The 18,995-nt window shown below is 40.7% G+C and overlaps 1 protein-coding gene across 4 annotated transcripts in view; it reads left to right on the forward strand.

Moving 5' to 3' along the window:
* The first annotated feature begins 479 nt into the window (after window positions 1–479).
* Window positions 480–18,995, forward strand: part of CPSF6 (cleavage and polyadenylation specific factor 6) — a 31,620-nt gene continuing 13,104 nt past the window's right edge. For 2 of the 4 annotated variants that reach the window (XM_039703861.1, XM_039703863.1), the window contains exons 1-9: window positions 480–616; window positions 10,889–11,098; window positions 12,257–12,360; window positions 13,104–13,249; window positions 13,895–14,068; window positions 15,165–15,669; window positions 16,875–16,967; window positions 17,969–18,084; window positions 18,419–18,572. In XM_039703861.1, the coding sequence (XP_039559795.1) occupies window positions 557–616; window positions 10,889–11,098; window positions 12,257–12,360; window positions 13,104–13,249; window positions 13,895–14,068; window positions 15,165–15,669; window positions 16,875–16,967; window positions 17,969–18,084; window positions 18,419–18,572 (1,562 nt within the window). In that variant the 5' untranslated portion in view covers window positions 480–556. The remainder of the gene's footprint in view (window positions 617–10,888; window positions 11,099–12,256; window positions 12,361–13,103; window positions 13,250–13,894; window positions 14,069–15,164; window positions 15,670–16,874; window positions 16,968–17,968; window positions 18,085–18,418; window positions 18,573–18,995) is intronic. The other 2 variants (XM_039703864.1, XM_039703865.1) reach the window with 1 other exon arrangement.

Here is an 18,995-nt window from a genome sequence, read left to right on the forward strand (position 1 = left end):
GGGTAACACAACATTCATTCAAAGTTAATTTGAAGCAGCCTTGCAACCCTAACAGTTCTGAATGTACAACAAAAAAACAAACAAAAAAAACCTAACACCGAAAACAAGAACACCGCTTGATGTGACACTAATTATCTTCGCTCTGTGATGTTCAAAAGAGAGCTCTGCAGCAGCACAGCAGAGCCCTGCCTAAATGCAGGGTGGCGTGCGCCTGTTTTGCGTTCTTTCCGCGCACTTCACCGCGCTGCGGAGCCCAGCGCAAAGCCGCTGCTTTGAAGGCGCAGCGCGGTGCTCCTTTTCCAGCCGGTAATTACGGTGCCTGGCTGCTGGGCTCCCGGCACACCGGGCACACACGGCACACAGAACACCCGCAGCCCGCCGTGCCGGGCCGGGCTCAGCCGTGAGGCGGCGCCCGGGGCGGGGCGGGGCGGGAGGAGCGGCCCGGCGCCCCCCGCGCCGCCGCGGAAGTGACGCCGCGCTCCGCCTCCCCGCTCCCTCCCCCTCCCGGCGGCGGCTCGGGAGCCGGGCGCGGCTGGCGGCGGCCCCGGGTGGGACCATGGCGGACGGCGTGGACCACATCGACATCTACGCCGACGTGGGCGAGGAGTTCAACCAGGTACGCGCGGCCGGCGGGCGCGGCCTCTCCGCCGCGCTCCCCTCCCTCGCCCGCCTTCGCAGCCGCGCCGCCTGCAGGCCCTCAGCGCGGCGGCCGCGCCGCCAGAGGCGCTGCTGCCGGCGGGCTGGGCGCGCCGGGGCCCAGCGCTTCCTTCTGCCTTCGCTCGCTTTCTCGCTTCTTACCGGCCTTCCTCCCCCTCTGCCTGCCCTCCTCAGGGGCCGCTCCAGAGGGCTCTCCCGCGCCGGCCCGGCGGACGGGACCCTCCCGGATGCGGCGGCAGAGCGGCCCCTTCCCGCCGGCGGCGCGGGGGAAGCGCTGCCATTGTTCGCAGATGAATCAAAAAGCCGCCGAGCGGTGGCTGCTCCTCGGCCGCGCTGTGCGGGGGAGGCGGAACTAGTGCGGCTTTATTCTGCTGCACTGGAGAAAGTACCCAGCGTTTTGCATTTTATTTTTTGATTGTTTGTTTTTCTTGTTATCTTCCGTTTTAAAAAGTGGCGTAAGTCCTTTTTGGAGTACGAGTTTTTATTTTGTTGAGGAAATACAGGTGAAATAAACAGTTTCTCTGGATTATAAGTAGTCCCCCTTTCTACTTTTTTTTTTTTTTTTTTTTGCCCCTCATCTTTACCAAATAGCCGCGTGCCAGCTTTGCTACGGAAACGCGGTGTTTGTACCAGTTTTGCACGCCATCTGTCCCGTTAGCCAGTGCTGCACCTCTCCAGGTTGAGTTGCCCCAGATTGCTTTGTTCGTGCCCCAGAGCGTAAATAACCGGGAACGAGTGCACTTCCACGCACCTACGGGCACAGCTGTATGCCTGCTTGCCCTGCAGAGAACGGGGAAATAAGTAATGGCTTTGGAATTCTCAGGTAATATGTAACTTTCTCAGCAACTTGTGGCTTTCTCAGTAGACTATTTCTTCTGATATCGATTAATACAGTAATTGTAAGTATTAATAATCTCATAAAGGTGAGATTATTAATCTCTGTGAAATTAATTATTAATACTGTGAAAGAATGCCATACTAAAAGGAGATGATGAAAAGCACTGATTTGCTCTTAGTTTGTCTGCATGTGAAGGTTTCTCCCGTACAGTTGAAGACCCACTCTATATGAGTTCAAACAGGAATGAACCCTAGGACAGACGCCTTTCAGCAGAAGAGCACATTTTTTCAGATTCTATGATAACTTGAATTTGGTTTAATAGATTCTAGATAAAACCTACAACAAAGCAGATTTTTCAGGGAAAGAACCCTCACTTGAATCTGGTATTGTTTGTGTAAATTCAGGTGTGCAGAAGCCCTCAGAGTAGAATAGTTACATGCTGTAAGTACAGTGTAAAGACATAGTGGTGGAACAAAAGTGATGGGGATGATCTGTTTCACTCACACGGCCCTGCTCTACTCAGGTCATCATTACTGTTGATATTCTCTATAACCATGGTGGTATGAATGAAGAGAGTCTTCTGATAATTAGTTTAGCTTGATCCAGCAGGCAGGGAACTCTTTTGCTTTTTTCACTGTATTCACCCTCTTGGGTTTGCATTTCTGCAGTCTGTTGTTCCAGTTCATAAATCTTGCACAATATAGGGCAGAAAGGTGAGAAGAGGCTAGTGCCCTTTTTCCATCGGCTTGAATTTGGGGGTTTTGTTTGCTTGTTTTAGAGGATTTTCTTCTGTGTTTTTGTCTGTGTCACACACCCCCAAAAAATTGCTGTTCTTTTCCAGATTGAATTTCTGTGACTTTCTCTTTAAAGTAATATTGTTGAACTGAGCAAGTCTTGAGACCATATAAAAGTTTTACTGTGACAGATTGATGCCTCTGCATTTTGTCATTTCCTTCTGTCATATGTGAAAGAAGGTGACTTGTATTAGTTTTTGCCTCTTAATTCTGACATCATTGAGAAAAGATGTGTAGAAACTTATTCCTGAAATGCTGTTCCTGATTTGAAACTGACAGCTTAAATGTATAAGATAGAACATAGTTCTGTGGATGTGTGAAGATAACAATTAAAAAATGCTTTAGGGAGAAAGTAATTTGCATTATTAATTTATATAGAGAGCATTTTACACATACCATATTTGTAAAATAAACTGTCTTTATCAGTTGAACAAACTTGGTTTTGGATTTTGTTGCTCTACAGTAATGCGATTTACTAATTTTTTTAAATTGGAATATAGAAACCTTTTCCACTGGTTTTGGCAGTAACAAGGACTGAAAAATGTACTGTGGAGCTTGCTGTTCTTATGTATGCAGTACATAACTGTATTGATACCCAAGCTGGGACAAGACAGGTGTTTGCATCTGGAGTTAACCCTTCATTTAGGACTTGTGACTGGATAAACTTCCCTTGGTTGTTTTGTCTCGTTCTACACCTCAAGGTACTCATCCTTGAGGCTATTCCGGGATTTTTTTAATGCCTTTTTTCCAAGTAGGTGGAGGGTAAGGTTCTGCTTGATTAGTACTAAATGAACCATAGGTTATAAAGGTGAAATAAAGACCACGGAGCCAGGGGTTTGCAAGCTGGCTAAGATGGATGATAGCCGTAAACAGTCTTGGGTTGTATTTGGTGTTGGTTGCAATGAGCTGACTAACTTGATATCAAATGTTTTGAGTGAAAATGCATATTTCCTATTCCAGCTGAATCGTCTGTCAGTGTTGCTTCTTACTCTTTTATTAACTTATTGTTCATCAAAATAATATTTTTTGTCCTTGGGCTACCAGCTTTAATCAATTTGGCTCTGACCGGTTACATTTTTGTTTGAATTGTGGTCTCTTTTTTTTCTCTTTTTCTTGGAGAACTTGGTTGAGTAATTTTTCATTTTTTTCTTCTAAGCTGACTTTCCCATCCAGCGGTCTTATCTATTTATTTAAAGTCTCATTTTGAGATGATAGCCTCATAAATGTAGTACTTCCTGCATGCATTGCTTGTGCCCTGTTAGAAATAGGTATTGCATGGAATATTTTACCTTAAGCATCTCCATACATGTTGTTACACATCTTGCTCTTCAGGAGAGGGAGATCTCTGATGCTTGTTAGAACTGTTACCTGCATACCCATAGCTGGGGATGACATTCTCTCGAGGGCAAAGACCCTCAGTAAGTTTGGGGTGCTTTAGGATATATTAGGGTTTGGTTTTATACACAAAACCCTAGAACATTGCTGTCTGGTACAGAGATAATAAGGAGCTTGTGTAGGAGGCTGGTTTGGGTTTGACTTTGGGTCTGGCTGCCTGCCAGTTTGGCCAACAAACTGGGTTGTTTTTTTATGGTCATGGAAATTTGACCATCGAGGTCCCTGGTGCTCTGATCAGCTTTGCATTTTTGTGCTTGGAAGGTTTTTTTTTTCCACATGTTCCCATGCATGTAGTTAAACAGTAAAAACTTTTATTGTAGACATGTAAAAATCTTTCTGATCAGAAAGAGGATGCAGAAGAATTTAGGCATATCATATTTTAATGCTGTGGAAAAGGTGCTCGCTTTGTTTATGCTCTTAGCGAGTAAACTTGGGTAGTTGCATTGTGGATCTGTCTAAACATGCTTGTAGTGTTCTGTTTTGATGTTTAAATGCTAACAAATTAGGGATGAAAGACTTTTCACTTTGTATTTTGTAACAGGATAATAAAACTGATTTAGATGGAATAAGCAGTTAAGAGGCTAATTATCTGAAAACTACAGTGTCTTAGGAATGTGTTAGTTACTGTCTTCAGATCTGTAACACAAAGGCAATTTTTTGTGTGTGATAAATAATAAAAGCTAGCATTTAGTGGCCAGTTAAAGCCAGTTATTAAGAACAGGCTTTATATCACAAAGACAGGTGTTTTTTCATGAGAGGGGATGGGCACATTGTGGTATAATAGATTTCTACTCAGTAGGACTGTCCTGGTCAGAAAAAAACATAAGCTGGCAGACCTGCATGTGTTATAAAATATGTCCACAATGTGTGATGTCATATGCATTTTGTCAGTTCTGCTGAAAGGAGCCCTGGGAAGCCATAACTTCTGTATATTGGTTAGTACCAAACTCCAGAATAACTTCTTACCTTATCAGACCTTCTTGTCTGGCACCTCTTCACTATGTTTTAATGTGAACAGTGATACTAAGTATGTTTAGTTTGTATTTTTGACTACTTGTGAATGTTTTGTTATTCTTTGTAACTCTGTAATTACTTTGTAATTTTTAGTTACAAGGGATCAGGTCGCTTAAATTTTAATGCTGTGCCGTTTGTAGAACCAAGAGCATTTGGGCCTGCAGAGGAAATGTGAATTCTATGGTCTAACAAACTTGTCCACTTCTGCCATGGGCAGTTTGTGATCTTAGAAGTATCAAAGACCACCTTTTTTGTTAATGTTCCAGTTTGTGTGTTCAGACAGTTAATCAAGACCAGAAAGATTTTTGTTTATGTGTTTAACTTGTTATTCTTCAGACCTATAAATTTATTTTTTAAACTGAGGATACTAACATGTGTTTACAGTTTTTGACCACAAATATGGTAACTTCAGTGAAAAAAACAGTAAGGGGGAAGCTGGGTTGTTTAGTTGTTTGGGTTTTTTTTTCCCAAGAAGCAACAGTAAATATTTTTCATGAAACTTTATTTAGCTTGCTGGATTTTTAAATATGTTTTTCGAGGTGTAAGTTAGTTAATTTAACTCTTAAATTGGACAAAGTTCTGCAGAAGAGGCAAGTCTAACAGATGTATGGACAGCTTAAAGAAATTTTACATAACAACAAAAGCCATTTCCAAAACAGCACTCAGTAAATGAAGTAAGTGGTTCTCTGCAGCTCAGAGGAGCATGACCACTAAGTTCCAAATAACAAATAGCATGTTAAGTTTGTCCCTTCTGGACATGAAGTTCGTTGAGTTCATGACTTTCATATGGGAATGTTTCACCCAATACCACCTATTAGCACAGAACATGGAATTTCAGTCCTGATTTTATGATGAAGTATTTCAGACTGTGGTCTAGTTAAAACATGGACTTTGGAAATGCATTGCTGTCTGATTTGGTTTTAGACGGGGCCAGAACAACAGTGCTCACTTTGTTTCTTAGCATGTTTATCTGCAAGATTGTGAGTTACAGTAATTGAGAAGAAATAATTTCTCTTCAGGCTTGATGTCCTTTTTGTAACTGAGGAAGTTGGAAGAGGTCAAAACTGGTTCCTGATACAGGCAGAGCATTTGTTTAACTAGCTAAGACTAGAAAAGTAACACTTCCTGTACTTTTTCCCCTTCTGCATCTGGGAAGGAAGGGTGTGTTTAGGTAAGTTTCCGCAGAACACGTATGAAGGAGAAAGAGTTGTTGGATCTTGTGCAACATCCACCAGGACACCTCTCTTCTGTTTACCCTTGGAGCTGCTGGTTTAGCTCATTCTTAATCATTGAAGCACAGACCTTGCTGACAGATTGGTAACTGAATGAATTCCATGCTGGATGCAAAACCAGCACAATGTGAGAAGAAATTCTAGTGAACAGCATCAGATTTTCTCTTGTGTCTTTCTTTATTTCAAGTAAGACACTGGTGCTATTGGGCCCTGCTGCCCTCTCAATTACATGGAGACTCTGCTGCCTTAATAATTCTCTCTCGACTGATGAAGACCTGAAAGCCTGTGTGATACAAACGATCTGTTTCAGAGGAGTTTGTTGTCACAGCAGAGCTGTGGACTGCTGCCCACTCTGGTGTTTTGGCAAGGTTGACTTCAGAGAAATAGGTTAGTGTACATATATCTGCTGTAAGTTTGGTGATTGTGTTTTTGCATGTCTACCAAGACTAAATTCTACTTCCCTGAAGTCATCATTCATATACATAAATGACTAGAGTTACTGTATGTTTAGCTGAGGATTTCCTTAATTGCCTTGTGACATCAACCTTAATCTAGCTGTTAGATGTCATGTTTAGGCCTGTCTCAGGCAGTTCTGTGTACCTGATTTCATTAGCTATGATGATATGAGGAATCAAACTGAGAACTGGATAGACTAGGTAAAATATGAAACCCTTAATTTAATTGTGATAAGCTTACCTTTAGAAAGAGGTTTTTCTGTAAGTTTATTGGGACAATGCAGTTTACTGAGGATTAAATGTACTTTATTAATAATGCCAAAATTCAGTTTACCTGTTTTTTGGGTTTTTTAAAAAAATTAAATTATTTCCCTGTATGAGCAGTAGTTGATAATATTTTTATATTTTCAAGACAGTGAATCTTTTGATCATGGTTGTGGATGTCTTGGGTTTACAGCAAACACTGCCACCTTTGGAGCCTGTGTTTTGTGGAGTCCAGCTTGGTTCTCTGTAGCTGCCATATATGGTACCTTGAACTATTCTGTCTAAGATGCTTTTGTGAGATTCTGCATACAAATTCTTAGTGGATGCTGAAATATCTCTGATACCAAAACCTGGCAGAGGCAGTTTCTGTTCTGGAGCAGGGTATGAGAGTACAGGGAGCTGGGGAAGTTGGCTCAGAGGGGCAGTTGCTGCTTGTGGATGGACTGGACATTGGTCAGCGGGTGGTGAGCATCAGTGGTTATGCATCACTTGACTGGCTTGTGCATTATTTAATCTCTTTGTTCTGTTTTTTATGGTTTTTTTTTTCATAATCACCATTATTCTTTTTATATTTTACTTTATTTCAGTTATTTAACAGTCGTAGTCTCAACCCACGGGTTTTACCTTTTCACAGATTCTCTTCTCCTGTTCCACAGGGTTTGGGGGGGTGGAGTGAGCAAATGCCTGTGTGGTACTTAGCTACCAACTGGAGTTAAAGCACAATAGCCCTTTTTTGATCAACTATCACGGGGCTTGACAGGTTGAGAAAACAACAAATCTGACTAGAACATGCTAGAATAAAATTGCTTTAAGCATGTGTTAATTAGTTTAATAGTCGCTGGACACAGTGTTGATTTTATGCTCTCAACTCTCAAGCAGTTGTTCTCCTTGTTCTCAGAGCTCCATCGTTTAACTCTGTGCTTCCAGCATGTGCTCCCCATTGTGTTGTTTTTCACTTGTGGGAGTTGGTCTAAGGTTGTTGTGTTGTGTTTTAACATAAGCAGTCTGGTCTAGTGGAAGGTATTCCTGCCCACAGCAGGGGGCTTGTAACTAGATGATCTTTAAGGTTTCTTCTAACTCAAGGCATTTGATGATCCTGTAAGCACTGGCATATGGTATAACAGGATTGCTGGTTGTGAAAGTAATCTGTTACTTGTACTCAGCTCTGCTGTCATCTTTGTACTTTGCAATGATCTATTGTAAACTATTAATGATTACACCTTTTACCTTTCATCCTCTGAGAGTTAACCTGTGGAGGAGACATGATCCTACATATTCCCCTTCTCTGCCAGGCTAATGACAATAGCTCTTGAAAATTTTGAATATCCTTGGGATATTGAAACATGGCCCTATTGCCAGGAATCAAGATTGTGTGCCAGGTCTTGTTTAGGATTAGACAAATATTTGCAGCTACTCAAACCCTGTGACAGGCACTGTGGCTGCTCAGGCCTTTGTGGCAGGTGCTCAGACCCTTGTGACTGGTGATGCAGCTCACCCAGAGCACCAGCCCCTGCTGGTATCAGTCACCCCTTCTCATCAGAAGAAATGGACACAAGAGCTTGTTTAGCAAAGGAGAACAAAGCAGGGCCATCACAAGAGCAGGAGGAAGAGGTGGAACAAGAGGGAACCACTCAATCCCTATCCCTGAGAGGGCTTTGGGGTGATTTCAGCCACCACCCAGGTGAGCAGGTGATCACCTGACTGCTTGGGTGCTGGGGAACAGGGCTAGGAGCTTGGAATTAGAGGGTAGAGAAACCAAGCAGCTGGGATCACCTTGTAAGGAAGGGGCATTGACAAGGTGATTGCAAAGGGCCTCAGCCTTTGGGAAGTGATCCCTGTGGAGTGTGAAGGAAAGACATCCCTTCAAGGAAGATGCTCCATGTCACCCAGGGCCACCACAGTGGTATCCAGTACCTTTGTTATGACCCAGACAGTGTGCAGTCACCCACAGACCCAGAAGAATTCCAGTGCATGTGACCCTTGTGGCAGAAACTTGTCCAAGCATGCCATTTTCATATGCTGGGTTTGCAGGAGTGTATGGATCCTGTGGCCTGGCATGTCAGGCCCACAAGAGTGGAAGGCTCTAGTGCACAGGGTACCCCAATGCCATCCAGCTCTGCAGGAGAAGAACCTACTTCTATTTCTGAGGGGGGGGAACCCAACAGCTGACTGAACTGGAGACTGAAGCGAGCTGGACTGGGAATGTGTGGAAGGAGAACCCTTTGTCTCTGGCCCAAAGGTTCTGTGCATCCCTGGCATAGACTGCCTTAGGAGAGGGTATTTCAAGGACCCAAAAGGTTCAGTACCACTGCCTTGGAGGTGGAGAAGTTAAGCAGCTGCCTGCCTTGCCTGTTCTCTCAGAGGACACTTCTGTTGGGCTTGCTGAAGGTCAGAGAACAGGTGCTGGTTGCTACCATGGCATTGCAGCAGCAGCAGCATTGCACCAACCGAGACTCCATGATTCCCATTCACAAGCTGATTTATCAACTGGAGAATCAAGCAGTGATCAGCAGGACCATATGGCCAGTGTGAAAGTGTAACAGAGAACCACAGTGAACTATGGTGGCCTGAATGAAGTCACACTGTGGCTGAGTGCTGCTGCCCTGGACATGCTGGAACTCCAGTACGAGCTGCAGTCAAAAACTGCCAAGTGGTTTGCCACAAATGACATTGCTAATGTGTTTCAATAGCTTTGGCAGGCCACAATTTACTTTCACTTAAAGGAATGTCCAGTAGATCTGGAATCCAGTGCCCCAGGGGTGGAAACACAGCACTGGCAATTCTATGGACTGATCCAGACTGCATTGGAACAGGGTGAAGCTCTGGAACACCTGCAATACATTGATAATATCATCATGTGGGCCCATACAGCAGCAGAAGTTTTTGAGAAAGGGAAGAAAATAGTCCAAATTATTCCAGAAACTGATTTTACCCTAAAACATGTTGTCAGACGCCAGTGGATGTGATCAACAAAACAGCAGCAGTGTCTCCACCAACTAGTAAGAAACAAACACAAGCTTTCTTAGGTGTTGTGAGTTTTTGGAGAATGCACATATTCCAGATTGCAATCTAATTGTAAGCCCTCTCTATCAAATGACCTGGAAGAAGAATGATTTCAAATGAGGCCCTGAGCAACAACAAGCTTTTGAACAAATTAAATGGGATGTAGTTCATGCAGCAGCCCTCAGGCCAGTCTGGGCAGGGCAAGATGTAAAAATGTGCTCTATACTGCAGCAGGGCAAATGGCCCTAGCTGCAGTGTCTGGCAGAAAGCACCAGGAGAGACTCCAGCCCTCTGTTATGGAACTGGGGAGTCAGAGTATCTGAGGCTTCCTATACTCCTGCTGAAAGAGATACTGCAGTCTCATCAAGGAGCTGCTTTGGAAGGGATTGGTGCTGAAGCACAGCTCCTCCAGCTCCCCAGCAACTGCCAGTGCTGGGCTGGATGCTCAAAGGGACTTCTACACATGATGCAGCTGGTGCTACATGAAATAAGTGGGTTGCAGTGACCATATAATAAGCTCAAATAGGAAACCCCAGTTGCCCAAGAATCTTGGGAATTATCATGGACTACCTAAAAGACAAAGATTTCAGAATGTCACCAGAGGAGGAAATAACACATGCTGAAGGGTCCCTATTATATAATAAACTACAAGAAAATGAGATGCAATAATACCTAGTTTATCAATGGGTCCTGCTGTATTATAGGAAAGCACCATGCCCAGTACATAAACTAGTGGGAGTTGGGTGGAAGAGGCTGATCAGTTTATTTTATTTTGGTTTGAAAACGGTTCTTATCCCACAAGTTTTACCTTTTTCTGATTTTTCTCATCTGTCCAGTGGAGTGTTTGGGGAGAGAGAAGTGAGTGAGCAACTGTGTGGTACTTAATTGCAATCTGGGATTAAAGCACAACACTTCTACATTCTAATGTATACAATTCTGGGAGTAGGGTTTGTGGATTTTTTCATTTCTGCTAATATTACAAGGGCGAAAGTACTGGAATGGAAAACAGTGGCCAGAAGTATTTTTTTCCACATAAGTTTAGAATGCAGTAGGTGTCATAAGAATTTTATATGTTTTGATGTGGAGGAAGCTGGTGCTTAGCTTTTCAACAGGGATGTTGTGTAGGTGGTCGATCAGACTTGCTGTGTCTGTGGAACATGGCAATTAGCACAACTTTTGCTTCAATAAGTTTTAAGAGTAATATTAATTATAATCAAGATGTCTTTTTTATTTCAGGAGGCTGAATATGGTGGGCATGATCAGATTGATTTGTATGATGATGTAATTTCTCCATCTGCAAATAATGGAGATGCTCCAGAGGATCGTGATTACATGGATTCTCTTCCGCCATCTGTTGGGGATGATGTAGGTAAAGGAGCTGCACCAAATGTTGTCTATACCTATACTGGAAAGAGAATTGCCTTGTACATTGGAAATCTCACTTGGGTAAGTGTCTTACTGCTGTTTAGTTGTAGACAGGAATTTTAATTATAGACATAACTGCTTGTAAAACTTTTTTGCTTTAAAATGTTTTATATGAAATGTTATGTGTATCAAAACCCAGTTGTTTTTATTGTTGGTTTGATTTCCTTTAATTTTCATTTGTGGTTGTGGGGTCATTTTTCCTTTTACCTGAAATTCAGAGAGCCTGTCTGGAGCTGTTGTGATGTCTTAAAAATCAAGAAAATCTTCAGTAAATATAAACTTAAGAATTTCTGTCATGTTTTAAGTGTTATGAAAGGATATTTATGCTAGCTACTATGTTCTTAAAGTTTTCAGAGAACCAAATGAAAGAAGAGAACAAGTTTAAACTGTTAAATACTTCATGCCTGTAAACACTTTAAGGTTACTAAACAAGCGAAATTTGTAGTAAACTCTTGCTGAAGGTTTTATTTTAAAAGGAGATTGCTCTGGGATTTTCTTGAAATTACTTTTCACATTTTTCCAGGGCCTTTTCCATCTGCAGTGACTCTTTCAGCATAACAGTTTTCAGGTATTTGTCTTGAGGCTTATTTCTCTGTCCAAGAAGAACAAGTTTATGATAACTGACTGAACTGTAGTTGCCCTTAGGAAAATTACTTTTATTAGAATGCAAGTATTTTAAAAACCAATTGCAGTAAAGCAAACAGTGCAAGAGCTGGTCAGTAGCTGAATTAAGTCGAGCTTTTATCTGGTTGCATGAAATCAAGTTCTTCAGGGCCCACATATGCAAAATTCTATTTTAAAATATAAATTAAAAAATTTAATTTTTTTTTCATTTCTGATAATTTCTTACTGTAGGTGTTTTTTTTCATTAGTTATTACAGTACTTCAGGAACTAATAGGTAAGTAAAGGACCTGACTGTTGACTTAAGTTGTCCCATCTTGAAGTACATGAATGGAATCAGTAAAATGTGCGTGAATTAGCTGAACTAATTGTTGAATTGTAAAATGAAAATGACTGCTCCAAAAGTCAGAATATATTGACAGTCTGAATAAAATATTCCTCTGGATCAGTTTTGCACACACACGCACACTCACTCAAAAATCCATGGAAAATTTAGTTGCCCTTTGCCTGGTGTTTTAGATAAGCTCTCATCGTTGAATATTAAAAATATTTTTCAGTGGACAACAGATGAAGACTTAACTGAAGCAGTTCACTCACTGGGGGTAAATGACATTTTGGAGATTAAATTTTTTGAAAATCGTGCTAATGGCCAGTCTAAAGGGTAAGAACTTGTTTTTTTCTATATGTGGACTGAAGTTTGGGGGGGAAGGCGTTCTCAATTTTCATAATTGTCAATCTTTGGACTGCTCATCCTAGCTTATTGATCCAAAAATGATTTGGCGTATAATTTTATACTAATGACTTAAGTTTCAGGTATAAATTTTTGTGATGGTAATGTGTATCCCATTATTTTGTGAGTTAAAGCTTGTTGGTGATCTTAATATAGGACTATTCCTAGATTTTTAGTTGGTGTGTTGGTGATGCTTGTTTTTCTTCAGTGTAAATGCTGTTTCCCCAACCTTCATGATTAAATCTTTTCTTTACATCTTTATTTTCTATTAGCTGTTTAAAGTAAGTGCTTGAGCCCATTTTTCACTGACAGCCTAAATTTCACTGCATGAATGTGCCTTTCTGTCTCTTTGGCAGCAATGAGCACAGTGTATGAGTGTATGCTTAATAACTTAATCATATGAATTAATTATGTAGTCTGTTGATACTCTGCCAAAAAGCTGCCTTTGTTGGGATAAATTTTGATGCATCCTGTACTTGCAGTTTTGTTTCCTTTTTTTATGTCCTAGGACAAGTTATTTCATCTGTTCTGAAAACTGGACTAAGACCTGTGAGACATTGTTGGTGTCTAGTTGTCAAGTATTCCTTTGCTTACTGTGTGTAATCTTTTTCATGAGATGTCAGGATGTCAAAAAATGAAGAAAAGGTGGTGTAACTGTTTTTGTTTCCTTTCAGGTTTGCCCTTGTGGGTGTGGGATCGGAAGCATCCTCCAAAAAGCTGATGGATTTGTTGCCTAAAAGAGAATTGCACGGGCAGAATCCTGTTGTAACTCCGTGTAATAAACAGTTTCTGAGTCAATTTGAAATGCAGTCAAGGAAAAGTAAGCTCTTCTTAAGTGCTGTTTTGGAAAAGCAGAAAAAGTAGAATGGCAGGTTTTTAGCTCAGCGTCTTATAATTTCTGTGCAGTTTAAAATAGCCATAAAATACTTAAGAGTCCAGGTGAATGAACTTCTATCTTTGTTTAAAGAAATCACTTCATACATTGAAGAGCTGCTGCATTCTGAAAGAAGGTTGCAGCTTTGTGCAGCTCTTGTCTTAACAGCTGTGGATGCTTTCTTAATTTCCTGTGGATGTAATTAAAAAAAAAAGGCACAAGAGTGTTTAGAAATTTAACATGTGTAGACAAACTGGACTAATTCTAATGTGTGGACAGTCTGTATTTATGATAGAAGGGGGAAGAGAGGTTCCGTGTTGTACTTTAGCACCATGTCTTGTGTTTCTCAGTGTGGTGTTGGGCTTCATGGAAGGAAGGACTGGCAGTCTCTCCAGAACCTCTTCCTTTAGTATGAGGCATAGTATTTTAGCAAAGAATGTTTCCCTTCCCAAATGCATTGGGTTTGGGTACAGGGAGCAAGTTGGTGCTCATAAGGTCACACTTTAGCACTGTATAAAACTTTAAGTCGAGTGTTGAGATGCTTCAACCTATTTTGATCTGTGTAATGACACTTTTGCTTTTCCATTGCAGCCACACAGTCTGGCCAGATGTCTGGGGAAGGTAAAGCTGGTCCCCCAGGAGGAAGCTCACGAGCAGCATTTCCACCTAGTAATAGAGGTCGGGGCCGTTTCCCAGGTGCCATTCCAGGTGGAGACAGATTCCCTGGACCGGCAGGGCCAGGAGGGCCACCACCACCTTTCCCAGGTAAAATTATGCATGTAGGGAGTTACAGTTTTACATGTGTTTCAATGTGGCATACTTATTTGGGAAATGATAAAGATCAAGGCAATTCAGTAATGAGCCATAAATCAGTGTTCACAGCTAGATTATAGGACTTGACTGTTCGTTTGTTGATATTCAACAGGAAGTTGGACCTAGTAAATTTGATAGCAAGGCAAGAGGGTTTTTATACTGTGTCAATACACATATTTAAATATGAAAAAAATTAAAATAGATCATATTAGCAAGTAGATTTGGCTTTAGTGTAGTGTATTGCTGTATGTGCTGAGAATTGCCTGTGTTGTGGAGTGTAAAGTAACTAATTTCCTTATTGTAGTACAAGTTTGCACGTGATCATAAATTCAGCTTTGATTCATGCCCACTGACTGGTCAATTAGTAGGCAGTTAAAACACCAGAAATTTGAAGAGGAGGTCTTCATGTTGAGTTAGTTATCTGATACAGAAGAAATATGTTAAACAGTTGGGTTTGCACTGCAGTGAAGTTCTTTTTTCAGCTGACATATTTTTTAGTAAATGTCATTCAGTAATAGATTGTCTACCAACAGTCTAAGGGACATAGTCAAATAGAAAAAACAGATGAGAATCTAAAGGAATGTTTGGATACTGCACTTGCATTACTTTCTCCAGTACAGCTTCTCCCATATTTTTAATATATATTTTATCTTAAGCCTCATATCAATGACTAGCTGCAGTAAGATGTAATGTTTTCTAGCTTTTGTAATCTTCTTGTGGGTTTTGGAAACAACAGCAGATGATTCAGTGATTTGAGGAGTGGAGTTGTCAGTGTTCAAGATAATGTTGTTCTTTTTAGATATCTCTAGATATCTAGTATCAATAGATACAGATAAGCTAAAAATTTTCTAAGCTACTGGACCCAGAGCAGGAACATCTATGTCTTGTACATGTTGCACAGTGTTCAGGGAGGGAGGGTTGGTTTCTTTTTTGTCATTGGTTTTTTGGAATAAAAAATTGAAGAAATTTAAATAATATTATTTCTTTGTATTTATTCACTCAATTTTATTTGTTTGTTGTTTTTTTTGTTTGTTTGTTTTTATTTTAGCTGGACAAACTCCCCCACGTCCACCCTTAGGTCCTCCTGGCCCACCAGGTCCACCAGGCCCTCCACCACCTGGTCAGGTCCTCCCACCTCCATTAGCTGGACCTCCTAATCGTGGTGATCGTCCACCACCACCAGTTCTGTTTCCAGGACAGCCTTTTGGTCAGCCTCCACTTGGGCCACTTCCTCCAGGCCCTCCACCACCAGTTCCAGGCTATGGGCCACCACCAGGTCCACCACCACCTCAGCAGGGTCCACCTCCACCTCCGGGTCCATTTCCCCCTCGTCCACCTGGCCCTCTTGGGCCGCCCCTGACTCTTGCTCCTCCTCCACATCTCCCTGGGCCACCGCCAGGTGCTCCACCACCAGCACCACATGTGAATCCAGCTTTCTTCCCCCCACCTGCCAATAGTGGCATCCCCACTTCAGACAGCCGTGGCCCACCTCCGACAGATCCATATGGCCGACCTCCTCCATATGACAGAGGTGACTATGGGCCACCTGGAAGGTGAGTTCTTTTTGTCTAATGTGTTTGGGTAGCAGATTTTACTCCTTGTTGAAAGCATTTGATTTTTTTCCCTTTTAATGCATATGTTAGGAACAATTAGAAGTAGGGCCAGAAGGGATCCCACCGATCTTGTAGTTTGCCCCTTTTAACTTCTCCAAGGGATTAAATCTGAGAAACATATTGGCAGCAGGAGGAAAATCCTGAAATGCAACACTAGTAATCTCACTTCCCTTTTCAGCTCTGAACTGTTTGTCTTCGCTGTATTTGGCAGTGTCATCATTCCATGTGTTCTACATGTAAACTTACATATCATTTCTTATGCAGCAGCTTCTGGTTGTGCTTGTGTCTTAACTTGAAATTCTGACTTTAACTGTATCATGGTGCTTTGCAGGCTTCCTTTTAAGAATGCTCTGGAGTTTTCTTTTTTGAATACGTGCATATGTTGAGGTCATACCATTTTCATCTTCCAGCAGTGTTGCTTGTCCCTTTTTTCTTCAGGATTTAATTAAAATTTGGTGTTTGTCTTAAAAGCCAGGTGTGAATTTACTGCAAGACTTTTACCTTCCTTTCCTATCAAGATGTTTCTGCTCATTTGGTGCAATCTTGCTGTGTTTGTAGCAGTGGCTTTTCCTGTGGTTAATCCTATCTGTGACACAGTTCTTAAGTCCCTGACTGGACTTGTCAAGTTTTTCACATCTTGGTTGAAACATCTTTTTCATCTGTGATTTCAAGCATCTCTGTCTTGCTGCTGTTTCTTGATTTTCACCATATTTCTATTTGTCAAATTTTTTGGCATTAATTGTAAGAGACGATTTTACATAGTTAGATTTGAATTTTTCAGTAGTAATTTTACTGCTAGCATGAGACACACTTTTCTGGCTTAAAATGTTTCCTGCAAAGATACTGTGCTTTGATTCTTTTTTTACCACAAAGTTTAAAACTCCCCAAGCATTTGTATACATGTGATGTTCATACAAAAAAAACCTATAGAAATTCAAGCATTTGGCTTAATTGCCTGAAATATAAGACTATAAGGTGTTGGGTGTTTTTTGATGGACTAAATCAAGGTTGTCTGCAGTTTATAGAATGTCTGGGGAGGGAAGGAGTGGGAATAGGACAGTATAACTTACTGTCCAGTATTTTCATTAATAATGTTGAAGCTATCATCCATAACTATTTAAATTGTCATTAATTATATATCATAGGCGTTTCACTGGAAATAACATGTCCATAAGAGAAAAATTACATATTCCATTCTATGGGAGGCACACGAAAAATAATACTCAAAACTCAGGGAGGTATGAATTTTTAGACATTTCCTCTTATGCTAAACTGGCTATAGGATCTTGTTCCACTTCTTGCAATTAAGAGGATAGCATTGCTTATTATTCTGCATTTTCTTTCTACCAGAAGAACTAACACTGTTCTAGAAATATCAAGCAGTGGGCCAGTTTGACAGTCTCAGCATTTATCTCTTAACACATTTCTCCAAATTTTCTATGTGACAGAGAGACTGGCTAATAGGACACTGCAAAACTTTTGGGAAAATTTAGGTTTACTTCTGTTACTTTGCAAACCCTGTATAGGTAGCTGATAATTGAAGTGTAATGAGTATGAGGATTCTGCTTTATTGCTTCCTCCTTACTGTGACTAGTAGGGAGATTAAATTGGAGTACCTTGAACTTGACCAGAAATTTAAAAGAAAAAAAAAATTGCTGTAAAATGCTGACATATTATTCAGAAAATTGAGTGTTTTAAAGATGATCACTATATTTGTTTTTCAAAAGTTTCAGCATTCTGGTCTTAGTTAAGATCTGGGAAACAGGATCATATAGTTCTGATTCCAGTACTGTTATGAAAATTTTCTCTAATTTTGCTCAAAGCTGCATTGCCTATGTACATGTATTTCCACATCCATTCAGTTGGGAATATCTATTTATGTACTTTCAAGGATTTTACGAAAATTGTAAATATTTGTCAAGCACAATATTAAGTGCTGCTCAATGTTTGAAATAGATGGGATGAACAAAAAAAAGTCTTATTTATACAGCAATGTCTTAATTGTTTCTTTGGGGTTTTTGTTTGTTTGGTTTGTTGGGGTTTTCTTGGGTTTTTTTTTTTAAGCTTTCAGGATTTTATATTGTAACGATGGTCCTTAACAAAAACCAAAACCAAACCCAGATCCTGCTTTCTTTTCTGTTTGTCACTGCTTAAAGTTGCAAACTTGGACTGTTGAAATTGCAATGATAGCTTCTGAAGTTCTCCTTAACCTTTTAAATACTAGTATTATTGCTTGCAGAGAAATGGATGCTGCAAGGACACCTCTAAGTGAAGCAGAATTTGAAGAAATCATGAATAGAAATAGGGCAATCTCAAGCAGTGCCATTTCAAGAGCTGTATCAGATGCCAGCGCTGGTTAGTAAAACTCAATTAATGTTTGTTACTCTACCCAACTGAAAAGAATTTGTTTGGTTTTTTTTTTTAATTAGGAATCTGAAAGGCCTGAAGCCACATGTTTCTGTTAGAATGCTGGATTTAGGTACAACTTATGACTGATTTTGTACTGTGCTTCAGTTAGTTTCTAAGAAAACCTGAGTACTGATCTGGACAGTATTTTAATATTTGGTGCTACATTAAATTGTCTAGATGGCTGTTTAAAAGAAGATACTCAAAATGGTAATACTGTTACAGATAAAAATCTGTGTTTTAATTTGCATAATTTTCTGATCCTGATCTTACATCATTTCAGGGGACTATGGAAGTGCTATAGAGACCTTGGTAACTGCGATTTCCTTAATCAAACAGTCCAAAGTATCTGCAGATGATCGCTGCAAAGTACTTATTAGCTCTCTTCAGGACTGCCTTCATGGAATTGAGTCCAAGTCTTATGGGTCTGGATCCAGGTAAAACTTTCCTCTTCCATCTGCTCTTACTTAAAAAAGACAAGGTGTGGTGCGGCACTACTTTGCAGGAAGAAACTAAAGCTTGTAAGAAGTCAGTGATCTGCTGAGTTGCACAGGAAATATATGAAGGAACCAAATAAGGCTTTCCTGAACCTAGGAAAGTTGCCTTTTAATTAACCCTCTTTTCAAAATTGACCTGATTAGCTTCAATTTAACTCTTAGTTTTATTTAGTGATTTTGGCCCGTATTTTCCATGTGCAGATTAGCAGCCATGTTGTAGTGATCGTTTGATATGTGGTGTATTTCCCCCGGCTGATTTCAGTCATCCTCCATTCTGAGTATGTACTTTGACTTTTCCTTGCTACATTAGAAAGTGGGAGCCCCTTACTACCTGTAACTGAGTTCTTAGCCACCACTGGTTGT

Source organism: Passer montanus, unplaced genomic scaffold, assembly GCF_014805655.1.
Source record: "Passer montanus isolate IOZ18808 unplaced genomic scaffold, ASM1480565v1 scaffold17, whole genome shotgun sequence".
NCBI classification, from domain to species: domain Eukaryota; kingdom Metazoa; phylum Chordata; class Aves; order Passeriformes; family Passeridae; genus Passer; species Passer montanus.